Source organism: Piliocolobus tephrosceles, chromosome 16 (genome assembly GCF_002776525.5).
Source record: "Piliocolobus tephrosceles isolate RC106 chromosome 16, ASM277652v3, whole genome shotgun sequence".
In the NCBI taxonomy this organism is placed as follows: domain Eukaryota; kingdom Metazoa; phylum Chordata; class Mammalia; order Primates; family Cercopithecidae; genus Piliocolobus; species Piliocolobus tephrosceles.
The window spans coordinates 9,446,036-9,471,154 of NC_045449.1; the positions used below are offsets into that span (position 1 = coordinate 9,446,036).

Sequence of the window (25,119 nt, forward strand, 5' to 3'; positions counted from 1 at the left end):
TTATTATTATTATTATTATTATTATTATTATTATTATTATTATTATTTCTTATAGAGATAGGGTCTCCCTGTATTTCCCAGGCTGGTCTCAAACTCCTGGGCCTAAGAGATCCACCTACCTCGACTTCCCAAAGTGCTAGGATTACAGGCACAAGTCACCGTGCCCGGCTTCAGGTTCCTCTTCTGTTTTTTTTTTTTTTTGAGATGGGAGTCTCGCTCTGTCGCCCAGGCTGGAGTGCAGTGGCTGGATCTCAGCTCACTGCAAGCTCTGCCTCCTGGGTTTATGCCATTCTCCTGCCTCAGCCTCCCGAGTAGCTGGGACTACAGGCGCCCGCCACCTCGCCCGGCTAGTTTTATTATATTTTTTAGTAGAGACGGGGTTTCACCATGTTAGCCAGGATGGTCTCGATCTCCTGACCTCGTGATCCGCCCGTCTCGGCCTCCCAAAGTGCTAGGATTACAGGCTTGAGCCACCGCGCCCGGCCCAGGTTCCTCTTCTTAAAAGGATACCAGGCATATTGGATTAGGGCCCACCATGGTGGCCCCATTTTAGCCTAATTATCTCTAAAGACCCCATCTCTAAATAGTCACATTCTGTAGTAGGGGGTTAGGACTTCAACATTTGAATTTGGGGGGTGACATATAATTCAGTCCACAGCAGCATAAAAGAGAAAGACTAAGATGAACAAACCAAAACTTACCTAGAGAAGAAACAGAAGTAACAAAAGGAGCCAAAACACTCACCATTTTTTAAAGTTCTAACTAGTACCATTCAAAGCATTAAAAAATGTACAACCTTATAAACACACTTGTGCGGGAAAAAAAAGCAATCATGAACATTAAAACTTCTTGGTGTTTAAAACTATCATTCTCAAAATTTTAAAACTCAGTGAGAAGAGCTGAGTAATAAAATGGATATAGCAATTATAACAACAGTCAGTAAAACATGTTGGTAAATGTAAATAAAATCCTGACTATAGAAAAAAAAGGGGGCTTTAGTTGAAAACAAAACAGAAGACGAAGAGTTTAAAGGGAAGTTTAAGAATTCTAAACTTGATTTATTCCGAGGTATTTATTTGCTTTAGACTTTGTTAGAAAAATGTAAACGTAGGTATGCATGTTAAATATGTGGGGGTGGCTGTGGTCCAAGGTGGGTGGCCTGAGTATCCCATTCTTGGGTGGGGAAGGGGGAAACTAGTTTTCCCATAAAGCTGTCATTTCCCAGCTTCTAGCTTTATTTGGAAAGCCCACTTTCAGCTGCCTGCAATGCGTAGGCCCCATAACCTCAACTCCCATCTCCAAGTCGGTGTGGGAATGCAGGTCCCTAAGCTACATATCTGGCTTGGTTATCTCTGAGGGTCATGAGGCTTCAATCACTCACTGGTGTAGGTAAGTTTCTTCATTTCTGGCACCTAGAGAACTCCCTTTGTTGCCTTCAAGCTCAGCTAAAAATATTAAAACAGTTTTTTTTTTTTCTTTTTTTTGAGACGGAATCTCGCTCTGTTGCCCAGGCTGGAGTGTAGTGGCGCAATCTCGGCTCACTGCAAGCTCCGCCTCCCGGGTTCACGTCATTTTCCTGCCTCAGCCTCCCGAGTAGCTGGGACTACAGGCACCCGCCACCATGCCAGGCTAATTTTCTTTTTATATTTCTTAGTAGAGGCAGAGTTTCACTACGTTAGCCAGGATGGTCTCGATCTCCTGACCTCGTGATCCGCCCACCTTGGTCTCCCAAAGTGCTGGGATTACAGGCGTGAGCCACTGCGTGTGGCCTAAAACTGTTTGTTTGTTTGTTTGTTTTCTATGTTTTATCTAACATTTTCATGGAAAAGGAAAGAGGAGTAGGGAGGCTCAGCCATCAGCTCAGTCTATCATTTTAACCAAGAAGTCTGTATTGTGAACACAGTTTACAACAAAAACACCTTTGCAGTGCTGAGAATGTGTGAGGCACTATTCTAAGAGATTCACATATATCAACCTCTTTTATCTTCATAACACTGTAACATGGGTACAAGCTGAGTGTCTCTTATCTGAAATGCTTGGGATCATGGATTTTGGAACATTTGCTATACATAGTGAACTATCCTGGGGCTGGGACTCAAGTCTAAACACAAAATTTATTTGTGTTTCATATACACCTTATATACATAGGCTGAAGGTAAAATATTGGCAATAGTTTTGTGCATGCATGAAAGTTTGTGTTGAGTTCTTATATATGACAGCTTCCACTTGTGGTCTCATGTCAATGCTCAAAAGTTTTCTGATTTTGCATTTGGGATTTCACATTTTCCAATTAGGGATACTTAACCTGTACTATGAATCCCCATCTTATAGACGAGAAAGTCAGGATCGAGAAAAATTGACTGGCTCAAGGTGACATAGCTAGAAAGTATCAGAGGTGGTCTGGCTCTTGACTACTAAATATTATCACGGTGATATTCAGTGGTGCCATCCAACCAACGTTTCCAGTCCCCCTCCTCCCTCAACAAACGTATTGAGGGTTATACCTCCCAGTGGTGGGATGAAGGCACATGATGAGTGCTGGTCAGTGAGCTGAGAATGAAATTCACATGTCACTTCTGAGTCAGGGCATTTCATTGCTGGGACAAGACCCCCAGAGTTCATTTACTCTCTGGCGGAGTATCCAGCAATGTTTGAAATGATGGCTGCCCTCTCACCAGGGATCTTAAGTAATTATGGCCACCACTGAACCATAATGGATATATATTTAAAGATTTTTTTAAAATGTTCATTGTTTTAAGCCGTTCCTATTTGGGGGCTATTTGTTGCCACAGAACAACCTAACTTATCCTGATGAATATAGTCTCTCAACTATTTTTCTAAATGAAAAAGCTGGAGTCGGGTGCGGTGGCTCACGCTATAATCCCAGCACTTTGGGAGGCCGAGGTGGGCGGATCACGAGGTCAGGAATTCAAGACCAGCCTTGCCAACATGGTGAAACCCCATCTCTACTAAAAATATAAAAATTAGCCGGGCGTGGTGGTGCACGCCTGTAATCCCAGCTACTCAGGAGGCTGAGGCAGGAGAATCGCTTGAATGCGGGAGGCAGAGGTTGCAGAGAGCCGAGATTACACCACTGCACTCCAGCCTGGCGACAGAGCTAGACTCTGTCTCAAAAAAAAAAAAAAAAAAAGTGGGGATGGGGTGGGGAGGAGTTCATTAAAAGAACAACAATAGAATATATAACTTCCAAACCAGTAGTGCTATCCAGAAGAAACTGTGTCACAGCCAGTGCTCTCTAAAGCTAACGAACCAAATTTTCACCAAATCCAAGAAACTAATATTAAAATTGGTCTGCAACCAATGGTCCCCATAAGATGCTAGCAGTAGCAACCACAAAACTGTACCACAGGAGTAATTCTATGATCCAGGATCCACTGTGGGACCCTCTACAGAAAATAATGCAGGAGATAAAATGCATATAATCATACAGAAATCTAACTCACAGACAGAAAAATTACAAAGTAGATGATAATCACCACGAGAGAGGGACGTAGGCAAAAACAACGAAGGAAGTCCATCTCAAATAACTTTCTAGTAATAGCAAGATCAGAAAAGAATTTTAACTGCTTAAAATTCTCAATACGATCAAGAAAGCAATCTGTAAGGCAAGAAAAGGGCATTATGGAATAAGAATAAATGATTTTGACAGTACACTTCAAATACACTTCTGGTTAAAGATCCAACTCTGAATATGCTCATTCATTGGCCTCTGTTCTTTCCTGTAAAGTCCCTGAAAATGATGGCATGGAGGTTTTGTCCTAAAGACATAAAAGTCAAAAAAGGTGGAAGAGAAAAGTAACAAAACTGGAAGCTAAAAAGCTTAGATATTTGGTTGACATTTTCTTGTATAGCCCGTGCCTTTGAAGAAAACAATCGACAGTGTCAGCAGCTGCTAATAAAATGTGAGTTTTCAAGTGGAAATTAGAATCTTGGGCGCCTTACATCTGCCACCAAAAACTTGAAGCTTCTCAATACTGAAAGACGTTCCTGATAAGATCAGTGTGACTTTTTTCTAATATCATATAATAAAATGTGTCAACGTTTGGAAGATCTGCTTAACTCAGTAAACCAATATTTACCAAATGTTCAATGCATGATGTTACAAAATCACACATGGGTAAAAGATTCATCTGAAGTGCAACGCAGACCAATAGCCTGTAATGGGAAAGAGCAGAAAACATGAACAGGAATGGTTTCTGATTACGCATTGTGACTAAACTTTAAGAAATTACTACTTGTCAAATTCTGGTGTAGTATCAAAGAAGAATATCTACAATATCCAGAAAGGTTATTAAAGTACCCCTGCTTTGGCCGGGCACAGTGGCTCACACCTGTAATCCCAGCACTTTGGGAGGCCGAGGCGGGTGGGTCGCGAGGTCAGGAGATCGAGACCATCCTGGGAGTTTGTGGCGGGCGCCTGTAGTCCCAGCTACTCGGGAGGCTGAGGCAGGAGAATGGTGTGAACCCGGGAAGTGGAGCTGGCAGTGAGCTGAGATCACCACTGAACTGAACTCTAGCCTGGGCAAAAGAGCGAGACTCCGTCTCAAAAAAAAAAAATACTCCTGCTTTTTTCAACTACATTTGTGTGTAACATGTATTTTATATACATCAACCAAAACAACATATTGCAACAGATAGAGTACAGAAGCAAAAATGAGAATCTAGCTATCTTTCATAAAGGCAGACATAAAAGATATCTGTAAAAATATAATGTGATTTGACTCCTCTAATTTTTTTATTTTGGAAGATATTGCTACTTTTCATAAAAATTATGTTAACATATAATGTATTATTTACTGTTATTTCAAAGTAAATAAATACTTTAAAATGTCTCTTTTAATTTCTAATGGTGTTATATCAACAGATATAATCCACATAAACAAAAGCTCTTAAGAATTCAACAATTTTTAAGAATATAAAGGGCCTGCCAGGCATGGTGTCTCACGCCTATAATCCCAGCACTTTAGGAGGCCAAGGAGGGCAGACCACTTGAGGCCAGGAGTTTAAGACCAGCCTGGGCAACATGGCCAAACCCTGTCTCTACTGCAAATACAAAACTTAGCAGGATGTAGAGGTGCACGCCTGTAACACCAGTGACTTGGGAGGCTGAGGCACGAGAATCACTTGAACCCAGGAGATGGAGGTTGCAGTGAGCCGAGATTGTGCCACTGCACTCCAGCTTGGGTGACAGAGTAAGACTCTGTCTCAAAAGCAAAAAAAAAAAAAAAAAAAAAAAGAATATAAAGGGCCTAGACCTTGTTTGATAATTGTTAGGTAAAGAGTAACCAAACGAAAGCCTATGTTGTAAAATTAATATCAGATCAGATCAATAGGCCTAAAGGTGAGATGCATCAGAGATAGATAATTCCAGGATGTTAAAAAAATATAAATAATTGTGGACATATATGTACCTAATAACTTTTCCTTGTATTTTATAAAAAATAAATTGACCCAATTATATGGAAAAATTGCTAAATTCACAAACTTTGAAGGAGATTTTTTTTTTTTTTTGAGATGGAGTCTTGCTCTGTCGCCCAGGCTGGAGTGCAGTGGCGCGATCTCGGCTCACTGCAAGCTCTGCCTCCTGGGACAACGCCATTCTCCTGCCTCAGCCTCCCGAATAGCTGGCACTACAGGTGCCTGCCACCATGCCCAACTAATTTTTTGTATTTTTAGTAGAGACGGGGTTTCACCATGTTAACCGGGATGGTCTTGATCTCCTGACCTTGTGATCCGCCTACCTCGGCCTCCCAAAGTCTTGGGATTACAGGCGTGAGCCACCCCGCCCGGCTCTATCACATCTCTTTCAGACACTGATAGAGGACACATAGAGGTAGCAAAGATATGCAAGATGTAAACAACATGATGAACAAGCCTAGCCTAATAAATGTATGTAAAACCATGACTCCTCCAGACTAGAGACACACATTCTCTTCAGCCTACATTGAGCAGTTACAAACTTGGAGCTGTTTCTAAGCCTCAGAGAAGACCTTAACAAGTTCAAAAGAACTGGTATCATGCAAAACATAATTCTCCCACCCCCATGCAATTGAATGAGAAAATCAAGAAGATGATGATTTAAAATGCATATGTTTGGAAATTTAGAAACAATGGATTAAAGAAAAAAAATGGCAATTTTAAAATATAAGGAAATTAATGATAATAAAAGCACCAAATATCCATATTTGTAGAACGCAGAAGTGCTTTTTTTTTTGAGATGGAGTTTCGCTCTGCCTCCCAGGCTGAAGTGCAGTGGCGCAATCTCGCCTCACTGCAACCTCTGCTTCCCGGGTTCAAGCGATTCTCCTACGTCAGCCTCCCGAGTAGCTGGGATTACAGGTGCCTGCCATCACACCCAGCTAATTTACGTATTTTTATTAGAGACGAGGTTTTGCCATGTTGGTCAGGTTGGTCTCGAACTCCTGACCTCAGGTGATCCGCCCTCCTTGGCCTCCCAAAGGGCTGGGATTATAGGCTCGAGCCACTGCGCCCAGCCCAGAAATGCTACGTGAAGGCTGACTTAGTCTTTTACATACATGAAAAGGAGAAACAGTATAAATTAGCATGGAGCTCTAGTCCTGTTCTAAATTACTATTAGAATAAATATGATGCTGACTGAGAAATATTGATTTTGACTAAAAAAAAACAAAGTCCTTCCTAGGAGGTAAATCCCTCATAGTTTTCAGGGCCTGTGAGGTTTTCACACTGTGAAGCCTTCCACGCCCTGGCTCATGACTCCTCCACAACTTCATCTGCATACATGATCCTTGTGACTTGTTGTTTTCCAGCCACATGATACATTTATACAGAAATATAAAGCCTTTTGATTTCTCCAGCTTGCAAAGTTCTCTGTAGCCTCTGAGATCTCACAGGAGATATCCCCTTTTTCCCTGCAACTCTTCCCTGGCCACCTTGTCATCAGCTCCCTTCGGCCCATTACTGAAGCCACAGCCGCCTCTTCCTCACCATCCCTTCCACAGCCTCCTGTCCTTTTCCTTGACAGTACTTATTAAAATCTGATTAAATGCCTTATTTTGAGATGTATTTGTTTATTGTCTCCCTCCCCACACTAGATTGTAGGAATGATAAAGGAAGGGACTTTTAGTTGTTATTGCTGTTTTTCACTATCTAGGGGGCCAGCCACACATGCAGCTGGTACTTGGTAAACACCTGTTGAACGGATAAATGCCCCTTTGCCAATATGACTATTTCTTCTCCCCAAAAATAGCTGAACTCTCTCAGTTTAGATACGTTATCGGCTGTGGGACAATGAAAATATTTATATACTTAATATATAGTATACTGTATATAGGCCAGGCATGGTGGCTCACACTTGTAATCCCAGCCCTTTGGGAGGCCGAGGTGGGTGGATTACCTGAGGTCAGGAGTTCAAGACCAGCCTGGCCAACATGGCGAAAACTCATCTCTGCTAAAAACACAAAAATTAGCTGGGCATGGTGGCATACGCCTGTGATCCCAGCTTCTTGGGAGTCTGAGGCAGGAGAATTGCTTGAATCCAGGAAGCAGAGGTTGCAGTGAGCCGAGATCGTGCCACTGCACTCCAGCCTGGGAATATATGTTATAGATAAAGTATGCATAACATATATGTATTATATATATAAATATATATTAAGTATATATTCATATATTTTAAATTTAAGTACAGATATATGTTATAAATTATATATATATAAATTATATGCATGGGAGCATTTTATGTCTCCCTGATTTTCAGTAAATTATAGAGACAAAATTACAGAATCGATAAGTAGCAAATTAAGCAATTTTACATGGAAACCACTGACTCTACTTTGTAGCATAGGGTGATGGTCACGCCGATACCACAAGCCCTGACCCCCGCCTCCTGCCAGCTGTCCTGGCCCCTCTCCTGCCCATACTCTCTAGACCCTGGGTACACTGACTGACTGGCGTTCTCTCAAGGTTCTCAACCATGTTATGCTCCTTTGCATTAAGGGCCTTCGCCTATGCCCCTCCCTCTGTTTGCAAGGGTCTTCCCTTTGCTTTTCATACAGGTAACTCCTGTTTATCCTTTTCAATCTGTTCAAATATCATTTTCCCAGGAAAGGCTTTTCTAACCCTCAAACCATGCCAGTTCTCCTGTTCCACATTCGAATAGGTTCCTGTGTTACCACCGTTTCTAACTGTGTATCTGTGCAGTATCTGTCCAGCAGCTGCCTCCCTGATGAGAACAAAAACTCCAGGAGGGGAAGGAGCCGTGTCTGTTGCCACGGCTGTTTATGTGGATTCTGGCACAGTGCTTCGTACATAATAGGCATTCAATATTTGTTTAGCGAATAAACAATTTGGAGAATGTACTGAGGAAGCAAGTATGTTATTTTGGATTTAGGAAAAATACCTTACTATGTTTAATAAAGCTTTTTCTTATTAGGAAAAGAAAAAGTTTATTTAATCTAGAAAACGGATAGCTACGGAGCTAGTCAGTAAAACGTTCAAACATACGTGTACAAATGTGGACAGGAGAAAGGTGAGCTGCTGCCACTGCTGCTGACTTTGCACATCAACTTCCAGGAAGATCTTAGAAAGTACAGGTGACTCTCTAGGTCACAGATCACTAAATGGGAGTCCTTTCAAAAGATGGAAAGATGGCATGGGGTAGGGGAGAAGGATGACCTCATAAACTCATTCCAGTCCAAAATTCTCTGAGACGAAGCAACCTGCAAGTTTATTTATGAATGAAATGCAGACTTGAGAAGCCACTCCATGAATCCTAGCAGCCAGCCAAAGTCCACAGAATGAAATCTCAATAAAGAAAACTTGAATTCAGATCAACACAGCCACGTAGAGAAAACCATTTCCTCACCTGACATCAATGTCTATCTATACTCCACATTAGGAGAGGGCAGGTGTTAGGTTTCTATGCCAATTTCTTTTCCTTTTTTTTGTTTTTTTGAGACGGAGTCTCGCTCTGTCGCCGGGGCTGGAGTGCAGTGGTGCGATCTCAGCTCACTGCAAGCTCTGCCTCCCGGGTTCACACCATTCCCCTGCCTCAGCCCCCTGAGTAGTTGGGACTACAGGCGTCAGCCACCGCACCAGGCTAATTTTTTGTATTTTTAGTAGAGACGGGTTTCACCGTGTTAGCCAGGATGATCTCAATCTCCTCACCTTGTGATCTGCCCACCTCAGTCTCCCGAAGTGCTGGGATTACAGGCGTGAGCCACTGCGCCCGGCCTCCTATGCCAATTTCTAAAAGCCTGTTTGACCCATGAAGTGCCTCATGCCACCAGGAAATGTACTCAGAGTCCTCAGCATAGCTCTTCCGGGTTACAGCTCTGGGCTGTGGATGAGGGTGTCTCCCTGCTCAAGTTTCACCTGCCAAGCAGTCACAGGAACTCCCTCCACTTCAAATCATTCCATATTTCCTTTAAAGGACAGTGTTCAGAGTCAGCAGCGTAGCATCCTGCTTCAGTCACTGCACTGCCCGATCCTTCCGTGTGAAACTCCCTCTGCCTCCCCTTTGTAAGGACATTTGGGATCGCACTTAGGGCTCAGTGGGATAATCCGGGATAATCTACCCATCACAGCAACCTGAACTCCGCCCATCTGCAAAGTCTCTTTGGCCATATAAGGCAACATTCACAGATTCCAGGGATCGGGACTAGGATATCTTTGGGGGTCATTATTCAGACTACCATGCTCTTCTAATTTTTCAACATAAAAATTCAGCTGAGCAGTTCTAACAGCCCCTTACCATGGGAATTCACTGATGTCTATGCGAAATCTTTATCTGATCCTTTTTTGGAGGCACACAGTCATATTTTATCCTTTGAGGAGCACAGTCATATTTTCTAGCACGTTCAAAGGACACGCTGGTCTCCTCAATTCCAGGACTGATGCTATGGAGACAAGTGGTTTTCCTCATCACTGTGGTTCCCAGTGTGGCACACAAAGCAGAGAGGAGATGCCCGCCTGGCCCGTTGTGCCTACACTGTAAGATCTCAATAATCCAGCATCTTGGGCACAGGCAGAGTGAGAATGGCAAGTACTTTTAGGCAAAAATAAGAGACTGGCCCCCTTTGGTAAGGTATCTCCCTATGTCTGCCAGTTTCTACAGTGGGGCTGAATCGCTATTTCATGAGCAATAGTCTCATCTTCGTCAATGCCAAACAAACAAAATGCTCTAATGCAATTTAGCAGCCATGTAGTAAACACTTTCTACTTTTTTTTTTTTTTGAGACAGAGTCTCGCTCTGTGCCCCAGGCTGGAGTACAGTCTCGGCTCACTGCAAGCTCCGCCTCCCGGGATCACGCCATTCTCCTGCCTCAGCCTCCTGAGCAGCTGGACTACAGGCACCCGCCACCGCACCAGGCTAATTTTTTGTATTTTTAGCAGAGACGGGGTTTCACCGTGTTAGCCAGGATGGTCTCGATCTCCTGACCTCGTGATCCACCTGTCTCGGCCTCCCAAAGTGCTGGGATTACAGGCGTGAGCCACCGTGCCCGGCCTCTACATGTTCACTTTAGGTAGCTATAGTGATCCTGATTTCTGGAAAAACATGTAAAATAACAGTTTCTGAAGCCTTATTCATATTCACTAATTTAACAAATATCATCAATCACTATTTGCCATGTGAGTTAGCACTAGAGATCTAACAATGAATAGGACAGAGTGCCTCCCTTCAAGGGGCTTCCAGTGCAGTGGAGAACACAGACAAGTAAATGTCAATCAGTGAGCGAGGGATGCTATGACTAGGGAAATACAGGATTCTAGGGGAGCACGAAAGAAGGAAAAATTTCTTACAGAAAATGATGCCCAACCTAAGCTAAAAAAATAAATAAATAAGACAGTAGCTAAAGCAAGATGTATGAAGGGTTGAAGGAGGGAGCAGAGAGGGAGGAATAGTAATTGGCAGAGGGGGAAGGTGTTCCAGGCACTGGGAAGAGCTTAATGAAACCATCAGAGGGTCAGGCATGGTGGCTCACGCCTGTAATCCTAGCCCTTTGGGAGGCCAAGGTGGTAGACTGCCTGAGCTCAGGAGTTCGGGACCAGCCTGGGCAACATGGTGAAATCCTGTCTCTACTAAAAATACAAAAAAAAAAAAAAAAAAATCAGCCGGGCGTGGTGGCGCATGCCTGTAATCCCAGCAACTTGGGAGGCTGAGGCACAGGAATCGCTTGAACCCGAGAGGTGGAGGTTGTAGTGAGGCGATATCATGCCACTGCACTCCAGCCTGGGCAACAGAGTGAGATTCTGTCTCAAAAAAAAAAAAAAAAAAGAAAGTATCAGAGGCCAGGCCTAGCATTCCGGTGCAACTGATGAAGTGGGTCAGTATGGTGGGGTGTATAATTCCAGTGACAGGGAATGCAATTACTAGATCACTGAGAACCAGTCTGGGCTTTAGCAGGAAGGCATTGGGAGACCAACTTAAAATTAATAATGTAGCTGGGTGTGGTGGCACATGCCTGTGGTCCTGGCTAGCGGGGAGGCTGAAGCAGGAAGATTGCTTAAGCCCAGGAATTCAAGTCCAGCCTGGGCAACATGGCAAGACCCTGTCTCTTAGAAAAAAACCTAATAATGTAATAAGATCTGTGTTCTGAAGACAACACTCTGATACAAGGCGGAGAAAGGCTGAGAAGGAAGTAAGACACGAGGCAAGGCAGCAGGCTATTGCAGTAATCTAGCTGAAGGATGACAGTGACCCAGACGACACGGGCGGTGAGGAACCAGTATGAACAGATTCTGGGGATATATAGCAGGCACAGCTGACAGGACTGGGTGACTCACCTCATGAGGAAGGAGTAACTGGGCAGGCAGAGAAGGCATTCATGGAGAGGGGAGCACTGGGCCTGGCCTCTATTTCATATATACCTATACCTATTCTGCTTCATAAATAAAACAGAAATAACTCTCAGTAAAACATGTAGGCCTGCTGTTGTTCAAATTAGAAAGGAGAACAATAAGTAAACCAGAGAGTGGGTCAGGCACCGTGGCTCACGCCTGTAATCCCAGCACTTTGGGAGGCCGAGGCGGGCGGATCACCTGAGGTCGGGAGATTGAGATCAGCCTGACCAACATGAAGAAACTCCGTTTCTACTAAAAATACAAAATGAGTCAGGCGTGGTGGTGCACACCTGTAATTCCAGCTACTCGGGAGGCTGAGGCAGGAGAATCACTTGAACCCAGGAGGTAGAGGTTGCGGTGAGCCGAGATGGCGCCATTGCACTGCAGCCTGGGCAACAAGAGTGAAACTCTGTCTCAAAAAAAAAAAACTACATAGTAACTCAGAGAGAAAAAATAGGCAACTGAGAGGCTTGATCCAGGAGTTCTAAATCTGACCAGTAGGAGCTGCAGCAAGAGAAAATACAGAAAAACAGAAGGAAGGGAATGACAAAAGAATTTCCCAGAATGGAATCTCTAGATTGTAAGGGGTGTCAAGCATCCAACACAATGAATGAAATATACCTGCTTTGAGGCATGCTCATAAATAAAAGATCCTAACATGTTCCAGAGAGAAGGAAATAAATCACCTATACAAGGTCAAGAATCATGATAATGAAGGGCCTAAAAGGAACAAGACCCCAGTGGCAATGGGTATAGTCCAGTATGCACCGAGATCTTAGATTCCAAACAGCATTTCCCAATAAAAGGAACCAGGGATCCTTGAAGGAACAGCAGATTCCAGGGATAGGATAGAGAAAAAAGGAGAGCTTGGGACATTTTATGCTTCCAGAAAGCAAGGAATTGCTCATAGATTGTCAGGGAAACATCCAAAAGAATTGGCCAGTTTGGGATATTTGGGCATCAAAAGGATGGCGAAGACCTGCGCGCACCAGCAGAGATTTGTTCTTGGCGTGACGTCATCCATCAGATCGTGCCTCTATGATTCTTTGTGGTGTGATTCTTTGCGGTGGCTCAGACCAAAAGGTCTCAGAACACCAGTTCTGCTCATTTTCTTGTCTTAGTGTTCTTTTTAAGAAGCTCTGCTGGGGGTGGTGGCTCAAGCCTGTAGTCCCGATACTGCAGGAGGCTGAGGTGGGAGGATTGCTAGAGTTCAGGAATTCAAGACCACCCTGGGCAACACAGGGGCACCGGACCCCCATCTCTATAAAAAATAAGTTGAAATTAGCCAGGTGCTGTGGTGCAGGCCTGTAGTCCTAGATACTCAGGAGGCTGAGGTGGGAGGATCACTTGAGCCTGGGAGATGGAGGATGCAGTGAGACGTGACTGTGCCACTACACTCCAGCCTGGGCAACAGGGTGAGACCAGAACCACAACTCTGGGTTCTGGAGCAGTGCTGGGTGGTCAGTCATGAGCCCTGTGTGCCCTCCCACCCATAGAGGCCACCTGGAACTGAAGAGCACTAGAATTTGTGGCTGCAAGAGGGGACGTCATCCACTCAGCGCTCCACTCGCCACGCCCCTAGTCAGTGGCCATTAGGGTCTGTCATCACTGGGATTTTCACTTAACTGCTGATCCGTTTCCTCGCTTGGCTTGGTCACTGGCAAAGGAACAGGGTAATTACTGGGGTTGGTCGGGCCCTTTTTAATTCTCTATGAGAAGATTAGACACTGAATTCCTAAACTGAAGATAATTCAACCTTTCAGCTTTGTGGTTATGCTCTAAGTACAACGTATTTTGTTAGTAAGATTTTGATACTTGATTCCAAAATGACCTAGCCTATTGTGTTCCTCATTTAATGAAAACCAAGAGAATAATTCAGCAGGCCAATCACATGTAGATATTTGCAGTCAACACGCTGCCCTTTTCCAGTGCCCCTGACTCCCTATCGCTCAGGTCACCATAAAACTCCACATGGGACTGCAACCCCATTCTTAACACCTACAGCTATCACGGCCTTTTTTCACTCTAACAAAAGGAATAAAAGCTGATGATGGTCCTGGCAGGGATATAGTTTTTTATCCTCAGTGAGTCTCTGTTCCTGTGACAGAAAATGGCTGACTCTGCCCTATCTCCGAGGAGCAAATGTGCACATTAGCAAACCACCAGCATAGCTGCCTTCTCTCCGGGAGGCCACCACAGAGGAAACCAAGTTTGCATTGGCAACGAATGGAAAAATACCTCCTATGTGTATATGTACACATGTAGCCATCCGGGTATGAAATGGAGATGAGGACAGAGGAGGCATGGAGGAAGCAGCAAAAGGGATGGGGGCAAAATGTGTGAGTCGAAGGACCTCTGACGGTGACTGTGATGCTGTGTATATACATGTCACCATGTGGATGTGCTTCTGTGCATGTGGGGGGTTTACATCTGTGATGTGAGTGTATGAGAACCAATACACAGTACAGCGCTAAATACATTCTCCGCATATTTAACAAGGGCACTGGTTCTCAAATTTGGCAGCACCTTGAAATCATCTGGGAAGCTTCAAAAACTATGATGCTTGGGGCCCCACCCTGGAGGTTGTGATTCACTTGGTATAAATTACTGTGGTAGGCCAGGCGCAGTGGCTCATGCCTGTAATCCCAGCATTTTGGGAGGCTGAGGCGGGTGGATCACCTGAGGTCAGGAGTTTGAAAACAGCCTGGCCAACAGGATGAAACCTCGTCACTACTAAAAATATAAAATCGGCCGGACGTGGTGGCGGGCACTTCTAATCCCAACTACTTAGGAGGCTGAGTCAGGAGAATTGCTTGAACCGGGGAGGTAGAGGTTGCAATGAGCTGGGATCACACCACTGCACTCCAGCCTGGGCAACAAGGGCGAAACTCCGTCTTAAAAAAAAAAAATTTTACTGTGGTAGACAGAACAATGGCTCCCTAAAAATGTCCAGATCGTAGTCCCTGGTGTCTGTGAATATGTTAGGTTAAATGGCAAAGGAATCATTAAGCTTGTAGATGGAATACGGGGTGCTCATCAGCTGACCTCAAAATGGGGAGGTGATCCTGGATTATCTGGGTGGGCCCAATGTCATCACATGGGTCCTTAAAAGTAAAAGAGGGAGGCAGCAGTCAGAGGTAGAAGTGATGCCATATGAGAAGGACTCAACCTATTGTTGTCTTTGAAGAGGTCATGGGCCAAGGCATGTGGCTGGAATTCTCAAAGATGGAAAATCAAAGACATAAATTCTCCCCTACATGGTCGAGAAGGAACAGCCACCCTGCCCATGCCTTAGTTTTAGCCCAGTGTGACTCACATCAAACTTCTGGCCCACAGAACTGTAAGACATTAAGAGTGCAAGTGTGTGTGTGTGTGTGTGTGTGTGTGTGTGTGTGGTGAGACAGAGTCTCGCTTGGTCACCCAAGGTGGAGCACAGTGGTGTGAGCTCACTGCAACCTCTGCCTCCTGGGTTCAAGCCATTCTCCTGCCTCAGCCTCCCAAGTAGCTGGGATTACAAGCACATACCACCATGCCCGGCTAATGTTTTGGTATCTTTAGTAGAGACGGGGTTTCACCATGTTGGCCAGGCTGCTCTCGAACTCCTGACCTCGTGATCCACCCGCCTCAGCCTCCCAAAGTGCTGGGATTACAGGAATGAGCCACCGCGCCCGGCCTATAAAGCTTACTTTCTTATCAATACTATCACTTAAGGAACTGACCAAGAACTGAATTATATGCAAATACATAAATTGGCCTGTTCATGTTGGTACCATCAGGAAAAGAACTAAGTTGTCCTCTCTGTGCTGAAACTATTAGAATTGTAAAGAGAGAAGGCTTCTCCATTGAGTTTAGTAACCTATTTATTTGTGACATGATAAACAGATGGAATTGATTTATGACAGATAAATGGAACAGCACTGTGGGAATAAATTAACTCACCACCACACCCAGCTAATTTTTCGTATTTTTAATAGAGATGGGGTTTCACCATGTTGGCCAGGCTGGTCTCGAACTCCTGATCTTGTGATCCACCTGCCTTGGTCTCCCAAAGTGTTGGAATTACAGGCATGAGCCACGGCGCCCACCTGATAACCTTTCTTGAAAGCCATTCCATCATGGTAGTATTACTAAAAGCTAAAACCTTAGATGGAATCTTTTACCTTTTCTTTTTCTCTTCCTACTTTGTCTTCTTTAAAGAGGAAGCTGGTTTAGCAGCAAAAGCAGTCCTGTTAGAATCAGAAGACATGAGCTGGAGTTTAGCTCTGTCACTCACAACTGATGTGGCCTCAGGGGGCCCTACAGTCACTCTGAGTTTTGCCTCTCACGCATGAGGAGGGTGCCGCCTTCGTGATGTTGTGTGGAGATTAAATGAAATGACATAGACGAAAGGGCTTGGCACATAGTGGAGGCTTTCCATAAATGCCAGCTTCACTGCCACTCAACGACTCCACGCTGTCACATGTCACCTCTACCCTGCAGCTGCTCCCATCTCTTCTCTTTGGCTCTGCCCTCCCCCTGAGCTCTGGTATGTCTCCCACTGCCAACCGGACACCTCCACTCGGACCTCTCGCCAGCATCTCTAATTAGACACATGCAAATCGGACTTACCATCTCACCCCCAAACCAGTGTCTCCTCTCAAGTTCCCTGACTTCGTCCCTAACAGTAAAATCACTGGCAATCCCGTGCACCCATATTTCTTCCCCATTCCCACTCCTACAACCTATCCAGGCCCTCCTCAAGCACAAGAGCCTTGCAGATGCCTCCACATCTTAAACTCTCTCCAATCCATCCTGCTTGCAGTTTGCCAATTCAGATTTTTTCCAACCAGACTTGTCACATCAAACACTGAACAAAGATATTCAAACCCTTTTCTGCCCTGAAGCCTGTTACACAGGATCGAAGAAGAGAAAACCCCACCGGGTGTGGGGATGACATGAGGCCCACACAGCCTCAGTGTACGAAGTGCTGAGCAATTTCATATCACTGCCACATAAAAGAAAAGCTCTTGGGATGAATGGATCATAAAACACAGTATTGTTAAAAGTAGCTACTGAGAACGGAAAACTTTTTGACCAAATTTCTTTGCATAGTATTTAACAACTATAATCTAAATCTGCCACAACCCCCACTCCAATGCATTACACTGTAGCAGTCATTGACATTAAACCACTTTACATGTTATATAATATTAAACTCATTCAACGAATGCTCAATCCTTTAGCATTTATGTCAATGGAAAATCTGGTCAATCTCAGACTTATTCTTACCATTTTGTTCATCCAATTCATTCCCAATTTCCTGCCCCATTTGTTTTTGGCGACTTATGATGGAAGAAAGGGCATCAAGGCCTGCGTCCTGTTCTGAAAGAAAAAAGAAAAACAACTAACTAGAAACTAGAAGAAAACAACTTAAAATCCATAAGTATACCCAGGCATGTAACACAACTTAATATATAAATCAGTCAGGAAAAAAGAGATAAAAGAGTTAACATTATTTGAACAAAATTTAAAAATTAAATACCTACCTGACACCTTAAACTAAACTTGCTTTCCAAAAGAATTAAGATTTTAAATATGAAAAACAAGGCCGGGCGCGGTGGCTCACGCTTGTAATCCCAGCACTTTGGGAGGCCGAGGCGGGCAGATCACAAGGTCAGGAGATCGAGACCATCCTGGCTAACACGGTGAAACCCCGTCTCTACTAAAAATACAAAAAAATTAGCCGGGGGCGATGGCAGGCGCCTGTAGTCCCAGCTACTCCGGAGGCTGAGGCAGGAGAATGGCGTGAACCCGGGAGGCGGAGCTTGCAGTGAGCCGAGATCGTGCCACTGCACTCCAGCCAGGGGGACAGAGCGAGACTCCGTCTCAAAAAAATAATACAAAAACTAGCCGGGCGAGGTGGCGGGCGCCTGTAGTCCCAGCTACTCGGGAGGCTGAGGCAGGAGAATGGCGTAAACCCGGAAGGTGGAGCTTGCAGTGAGCTGAGATCCGGCCACTGCACTCCAGTCCGGGCCACAGAGCGAGACTCCGCCTCAAAAATAAATAAATAAATAAATAAGAAAAACAAAGTAAGATTTGGAAACATGAACATTTAAACTTTCTGACACTTAATATATAAAGAGCATGTACAAATCAATAAGAAAAAGACTAAATATCCCAATTTTTAAATTTATTTATTTTTTATTTTTTATTTTTTTTGAGACGGAGTCTCTCTCTGTCACCCAGGCTGGAGTGCAGTGGAGCTCCGCCTCCCAGGTTCACACCATTCTCCTGCCTCAGTTCCCCAAGTAGCTGGGACTACAGGCACCCACCACCGCGCCTGGCTAATTTTTTGTATTTTTAGTAGAGACTGGGTTTCACTGTGGTCTCAATCTCCTGACCTCATGATCCACCTGCCTCGGCCTCCCAAAGTGCTGGGATTACAGGTGTGAGCCATAGCACCTAGCATATCCCAATTTTTTTTTTTTTTTTTTTTTTGAGACAGAGTCTTGCTCTGTCGCCCAGGCTGGAGTGCAGTGGCCAGATCTCAGCTCACTGCAAGCTCTGCCTCCCGGGTTCCCGCCGTTCTCCTGCCTCAGCCTCCCGAGTAACTGTGAGTACAGGCACCCACCACCTCACCCGGCTAGTTTTTTTTTTTTTAGCAGAGACGGGGTTTCACCGTGTTAGCCAGGATGGTCTCGATCTCCTGACCTCGTGATCCACCTGCCTCGGCCTCCCAAAGTGCTGGGATTACAGGTGTGAGCCACAGTGCCCAGCATATCCCAATTTTTTTAATCAGTAGAGGATACAGGCAAGAACTTCACAATAAAAAAGAAAATGAATAAATAAAAGTTTTGAAATTGCTACTAATTTTTTAAAAAAACAAATAAAAAACAACTTCCTTTGGCTTATCAGATTTATACGGATTAGAAAGAATGACAATACCTAAGCTTAATTAAACTGTGACTATCTAGAAGCTCCGAAGTACTACATGATAGGTGAATAAGTTTTACTGATGGCCGTATTTCTCAAGTGTAGACTGTGACCACTTTTTACCTGCCAATTCTAAGTCTAGGAATGTATGTAAGAAAACATTCAGATAGCATGCAATGATAGATATACAAGGAGATTCCCTGAAACATTTGTTTCCTGTGCCAGGTATCAACTTAGTGCCTCTCAGCTCCAAATTCACTCTTTTTGGCTGTTCTATGAAAAGGAACAAGCTGGGCACAGTGGCTCATGTAATCCCAGCCACTTTGGGAAGCCAAGGCAGGAGGCTCACTTGAAGCCAGGAGTTCAAAACCATCCTGGGTCAAAAGTAAGACCTCACCTCCAGAAAATTTTCTTAAAATAATTAGCCAGGCAGCCGGGTGTGGTGGCTCATGCCTGTAATCCCAGCACTTTGGAAGGCCAAGGCGGGCGGATCACAAGCTCAGGAGATCGAGACCATCCTGGCTAACACAGTGAAACCCCGTCTCTACTAAAAATACAAAAAAAATTAGCCGGGCCTGGTGGTGGGCACCTGTAGTCCCAGATACTGGGGAGGCTGAGGCAAGAGAATGGCGTGAACCCGGGAGGTGGAGCTTGCAGTGAGCTGAGATTGCACCACTGCACTCCAGCCTGGGTGAGAGAGTGAGACTCTATCTGAAAAATAAATAAATAATAAATAAATAAATAAGACAGGCACGACGGCATGTACTTGTAGTGTCAGCTACTTGGGAGGCTGAGGTGAGAGGACTGGTTGATCATCCAGGAGTTCGAGGCTGCAGTGAGCCATGATCACGCCACTGCACCCCAGCCTGGGTGATAGAGGGAGGCTCTGTCTCTACATAAAAAATAAAAATAATTTTACAAATTTTTTTAAAAGAAAATGAACCAAGTCCCCTTGAAGATTTTTTCCTTTGTCAGAGTTTTTGCTTCCTGGCTCCAGCCTGCTCTCTTGGCAAGCTCCTTTAGCAACTGCAGCTCCTTCAGTGCCTGGCCCCTTCAGTGCGCAGTGGTCAGCAACACCCAGAACCAGCAACTTCTCCCAGCACATACCCTCCTGGGGCAGGTTTATAACAGGAGCGCCTCCATGGAGGTTCTTCCCCATGAAGAGTTGCCCCCAGCATCCCAGAGGGCAGATCTCCAGGAGGTTCTGATAGCAGGGCACCACAGGGGCTTCTGTGACATTCAGGGACCCTCAGCTGAGCCGTCTCTCAGCCCTTGGGGCCTGGGGCTCCTCCCTGGACACTCTGTCTCAGGCTGAGACTTGGTGACTACACCTTATCCCTGCTAGTTCTGTATTCTTCAGAGTTATTCTGACCTCTTGTTAGCTAATACCTCATTACTCTAATCTGTTATAGTTAACAATTTACATTCAACTTTCCCTGTCAAGCTTCTCTCTCCCGATCAGACCCAGAGTGATATAACAGTGAAAAATTAGAAAGTACCTAAATGCCCAACAGAGATTTGTTTGAAAATTTATAGTATATCCATATAGTAAAACACTATACAGCCATTGAAAATCACTTCATTTATATATATTTTGATGTTGAAAGAAGTTCATATGTTCTTAAGTAGAAAAGCAGGAAGCTGGGCGCAATGGCTCATGCCTGCAATCCCAGCACTTTAAGGGGCTGAAGCGGGCAGATCACTTGAGCCCAGGAGTTTGAGACCAGACTGGGCAACAATGTCCATCTCTACTAAAAATACAAAAATTATCTGGGTATGGTGACACGTGCCTATAGTCCCTGCTACTCAGAGAAGGATGGATCACTTGAGCGTGGGAGGCAGAGGTCACAGTGAGTCGAGATCCCGCCACTGCACTCCAGCCTGGGTAACAGAGTGAGAACTAGTCTCAAAAAAAAAAAGATACAAAACATAGTAAAACAGCTTTTGTTTTAAAAATGAAAATGTATTACTTTGAAACTTTTTGCAAATTTAAAGAGCAAAGTGAGTTTTTGAAAATTTAAAGAAAAAGGTGAGTTTAACTCAAGTTACTCAAGATCCTTTAAAATTTAATATGTATTTTTTTAACTGGGGGTCTCGGTCATCTCTTTGTAAAAATTTTCTTCCTCTAATTTCAGGTGCTTTGAGAACACTGTGAAGCTGAGTGTAATGACTCTTGTTCACCACGCAACACGCCACATGAAAGTAACATTATACCCCTCGCAGCTTCATTTGTCTACAGGGTTTTTGAAATGACTGTTTCACAGAAAGGCACATCTACAAAAGCAGAAATCACAAAGGTCTTACTCAAGGTCGCATTAACATTTACTTATATTTTTTTCCAAGTCTTTTTATGGAATTAAACCATTAAACTTAGCTCTTTAATTCATCTGGAATTTATTTAAACTAACGGTGTGAGGTAAGAACCCCTTTCATGACATTGTTTGACACTCTGAACTTTTTTTAACTATACAAATAACCTGCCGTCTTTAGGGATCATTCAAAAGGACCACTTTATAGTAAAATCACTTTATAATGAGGTCCTCTTGGTCTTTAATAACAACCTCTTGGATGGCCTCCAAGATAAATCCATCCTCAACCAAGTGCTCCTATAGCATGACTGATGTTATAGTAAAATTCTAAATGCATCTGATGAATAATCTATATATATAGGACTGAGGGTCAAGTGTCAATGTGGATTAAAAGATAAAACCATTTAAAAAGAGGAAAGGAGATTCCTCCAGTTTCCATTAGGAAAAGAGTCATTAAACTCCTGAAATTGCTTTACTTAGTACAGACATAGATTATGAATGAAAAATACACTAATTACACTCTTTAATCTCAAACTTGACTCATTATCTGACTAGCAACCTGATGATCATCTACTACACAGGAGAAAGAGAGCTGAAAGTTCTGTTCCACTCTAATAACTTTTATAAGCTTAGCAATTCTCTCCACATCTTTAAGTGCTGCAATAAATTTTCATTTCACAATCCAAAGACACAGGAGATTCAGATAATGAAGATGCTGCAGAGGTAATAATAATCACTTTCACAACCTGGGCTTCCCCAAGTCCTGAAGAGGCATTTCTAATGGGAGATGGTATGGCTATCTTGGAGACAAGGATCAAAACACAATGCTGCTGACTGCAAAAATATAAATAATCAAGAACCATGCATGGGCATGGTGGTGTGCACCTGTAGTCTCAGCTATTCGGGAAGCTAAGACAGGAGGACTGCTTGAGCCCAGAAGTTCAAGTCCAGCCTGGGCAATATAGCAAGATGCCTGTCTCAAAAAGAAAAAAAGAAGAAGAAACCATACCACGTAGTTTCTTTTTTTCTTTTTTTTGAGACAGAGTTTCACTCTTGTTGCCCAGGCTGGAGTACAATAGCGTGATCTCGGCTCACTGTAAGCTCCACCTTTCAGGTTCAAGCAATTCTCCTGTCTCAGCCTCCCCGGTGGCCGGGATTACAGGCGTCTGCCACCACACCTAGCAAATTTTTGTATTTTTAGTAGAGACGAGGTTTTGTCATGTTGGCCAGGCTGGTCTTGAACTCCTGACCTCAGGTGATCCACCCGCCTCAGCTTCCCAAAGTGCTGGGATTACAGGTGTGAGCCATCACGCCCGGCCACCATGTAGTTTCTTACCAACAAAACTACCATCATGTCATAACTGCTAAAATCTGCCCTACTCTTTCACATAACCCAAGTCACTATGATATCACAAGAGGATACTCTATTAGTCATTATTCTATCTTACAATGATTTGAATTTTTTAAAATGATGGATCATTGTTATAGATAGAATAATATCCCCCATGTCTAAGATGTCCACGTCCTAATCCCTGGATCCTATGAATATGTCCCTCACATGGCAAAACAGACTTTGCAGATTTAATTAAGGTTAAAGAATCTGAGATAGGGAAGCAGCTGACATCATCCAGGTGGACCCAATATAATCACATGAGTCCTGAAAAGCAGAGAACCTTTCCCGGCTCTGTCAGAGGGAGTATGAGGAAGGGCCAGAGAGAGATAACTTGCTGGCTTTGAAGATGGAAGAAGGGATGTGGGAGGCCTCTAGAAGCTAGACAAAGGGAATGAATTCTCCAGAATGAGCCTCCAGAAAGGAATCAAGCTAACAGCTTGATCTGAGCCCTGTGGGACCTGCATTGGACTTCTCACCTACAGAACTGTAAGATCATAAATGGGTTTTAAGTCACTAAGTTTGTGCTAATTTATTAAAGCAGCAATAGAAAACGAATACAATCTTTTTTAAAAAAAAACTCTTTGAAATTATTAGGTGTTTGGATACTTCCCATCTGTAGACATTCAGAAATGCAAGATCTAGACTGTGGGAAACTAAAGGGCAAACGCAGCTTCAAAGAAGAAACTGCGCAGAAGAAAAAAGAAGAGTTGGAAAAAGAACCTATATATTAAAGCAATTTAAGAGACATAACTAGTCGCAATGTATGGGCCATATTTAGATCCTGAATTGAACTATTGAAAAGAAAACATCACAGCATGATCAGGGAAACCTGAACGCTGAGTATTTGATTAGATTCAGGAAATACTGTTAACTTCTTAAGGGGGATAATGGCATGTGACTATAGTTTTCCAAACATATTTTAGACATATATTCTCGAATATTCACTGATGAAATGATATGATGTCTGGGATTTGCTTCCAAAATAACCTAGGGGCTGGGTAGGATGGGTAGGTTACTGGATGGTATATACATGTTAACAGATGGGCTGTTGAAAATCACCGAGGCTGGAGGATGAGTAGGACAAAGTCATTATCTGACACTCTCTACTACTCTCTACTACTTTTACGTGTTTGAAATTTTCCATAGTAAAAACTTTTCAGGCCAGGCACGGTGGCTCATGCCTATAATCCCAGCACTTTGGGAGGCCAAGGCAGGTGGATCACCTGAGGTCAGGAGTTCGAGACCAGCCTGGCCAACATGGTGAAACCCCGTCTCTACTGAAAATACAAAGATTAGCCGGGCGTAATGCCAGTACCTGCTCACTGCAACCTCTGCCTTCCGGGTTCAAGCGATTCTCCTGCCTCAGTCTCCCAAATAGCTGGGATTACAGGTACTCGCCAGCATGCCCGGCTAATTTTTTTATTTTTAGTAGAGACGGGGTGTCACCATATTGGCCAGGCTGGTCTCTAACTCCTGATCTCAGGTGATCCACCTGCCTTGGCCTCCCAAAGTGCTGGGATTGCAGGCGTGAGCCACCACACCCAGTCGACACATACTAAGTTTTAAAAAGGTGTGGAATTATATATATATGGAGAGAGCTAAGTATCTCAGGATTCCATTTATGTAAAGTAAGTATATTTATATTGAATATATGTATGTGAATATATACAAAACGTCTAAGGAAATACATATTAATCTGTTTCTAGTTTGAGATTGGAGAACCAATATGGAGGGCTTTCATCGTATACATTCCTATATTGTTTACACTTTGTATAATAATCATGCATTACTTCTGAGATTTTACAAACATAAGAAAGTTAAAAAAAAAAAAAAAGTAAAAAAGCCACAGGGCAAAAGATAAGAAAGAAAAGCCAAATTGACATATTTTATAACAACGACAACAAAAAAAAAATGGAGTCTTGTGTTTGGAGACTAATTCCCAGTCATGAAGCTAAAGCACAGAGCATAGGCATCAAATTCACTTGGACTTCGACTCAGATCTGCTGTCTCTGCTCTTGCCCAGTGGAAAATCACCACTTCCATGAGCCACCGAGATGAATGACAGCAACTATCTATTCCTCAGGTATCCTGAGGCACACACCAAAAGCTTTAAAAGACCAGCAGTTTTCACTCCAGTTTTCAATGGGGATGAGGATCAATCAAGGCTCCAGTAAAAAATCTGGCGGTCGGGCATGGTGGCTCACGCCGGTAATACCAGCACTTTGGGAGGCCAAGGTGGGAGGATCATGAGGTCAGGAGATCAAGACCATCCTGGCTAACAGGGTGAAACCCTGTCTTGACTAAAAAATCCAAAAAGTAGCCAGGCATGGTGGCACACGCCTGTAGTCCCAGCCTCTCGGAAGACTGAGGCAGGAGAATCGTTTGAACCCAAGAGGTGAAGGTTGCAGCGAGCCAAGATCATGCCACTGCACTCCAGCCTGGGTGACAGAGCAAGATTCTGTCTCAAAAACAAACAAACAAACAAAAATTCTGGCAAGGTTTCTGAGCCCACACTCCTCAGGGTATTTGGTACCTTGGATAATTTTCTGCTGCTGTTGCCGGATTTCATCAAAACCCAAGCCTCTGGTCTCCTCTGGCTCCTCAAAGAGCCAAGGGTTGGGTGCTCCTCGCTTAGCCTCTTCACTCATCAGGCTGGACCTGAAG

At 43.9% G+C, this 25,119-nt stretch overlaps 1 protein-coding gene across 3 annotated transcripts in view; it reads right to left on the reverse strand.

Annotated features, from left to right (window-relative positions):
- The window catches only part of STX8 (syntaxin 8), a 313,076-nt gene that overhangs the window by 219,088 nt on the left and 68,869 nt on the right, over positions 1-25,119 (reverse strand). For all 3 annotated transcript variants that reach the window (XR_002726115.3, XM_023190864.2, XM_023190863.2), the window contains exons 5-6: positions 24,989-25,113; positions 17,110-17,202 (exon numbers count right to left, since the gene is read on the reverse strand). Coding sequence is in view for 2 of the 3 variants with exons in the window: in XM_023190864.2 (XP_023046632.1) it covers positions 17,110-17,202; positions 24,989-25,113 (218 nt within the window). In the remaining variant the exon portion in view is untranslated. The remainder of the gene's footprint in view (positions 1-17,109; positions 17,203-24,988; positions 25,114-25,119) is intronic.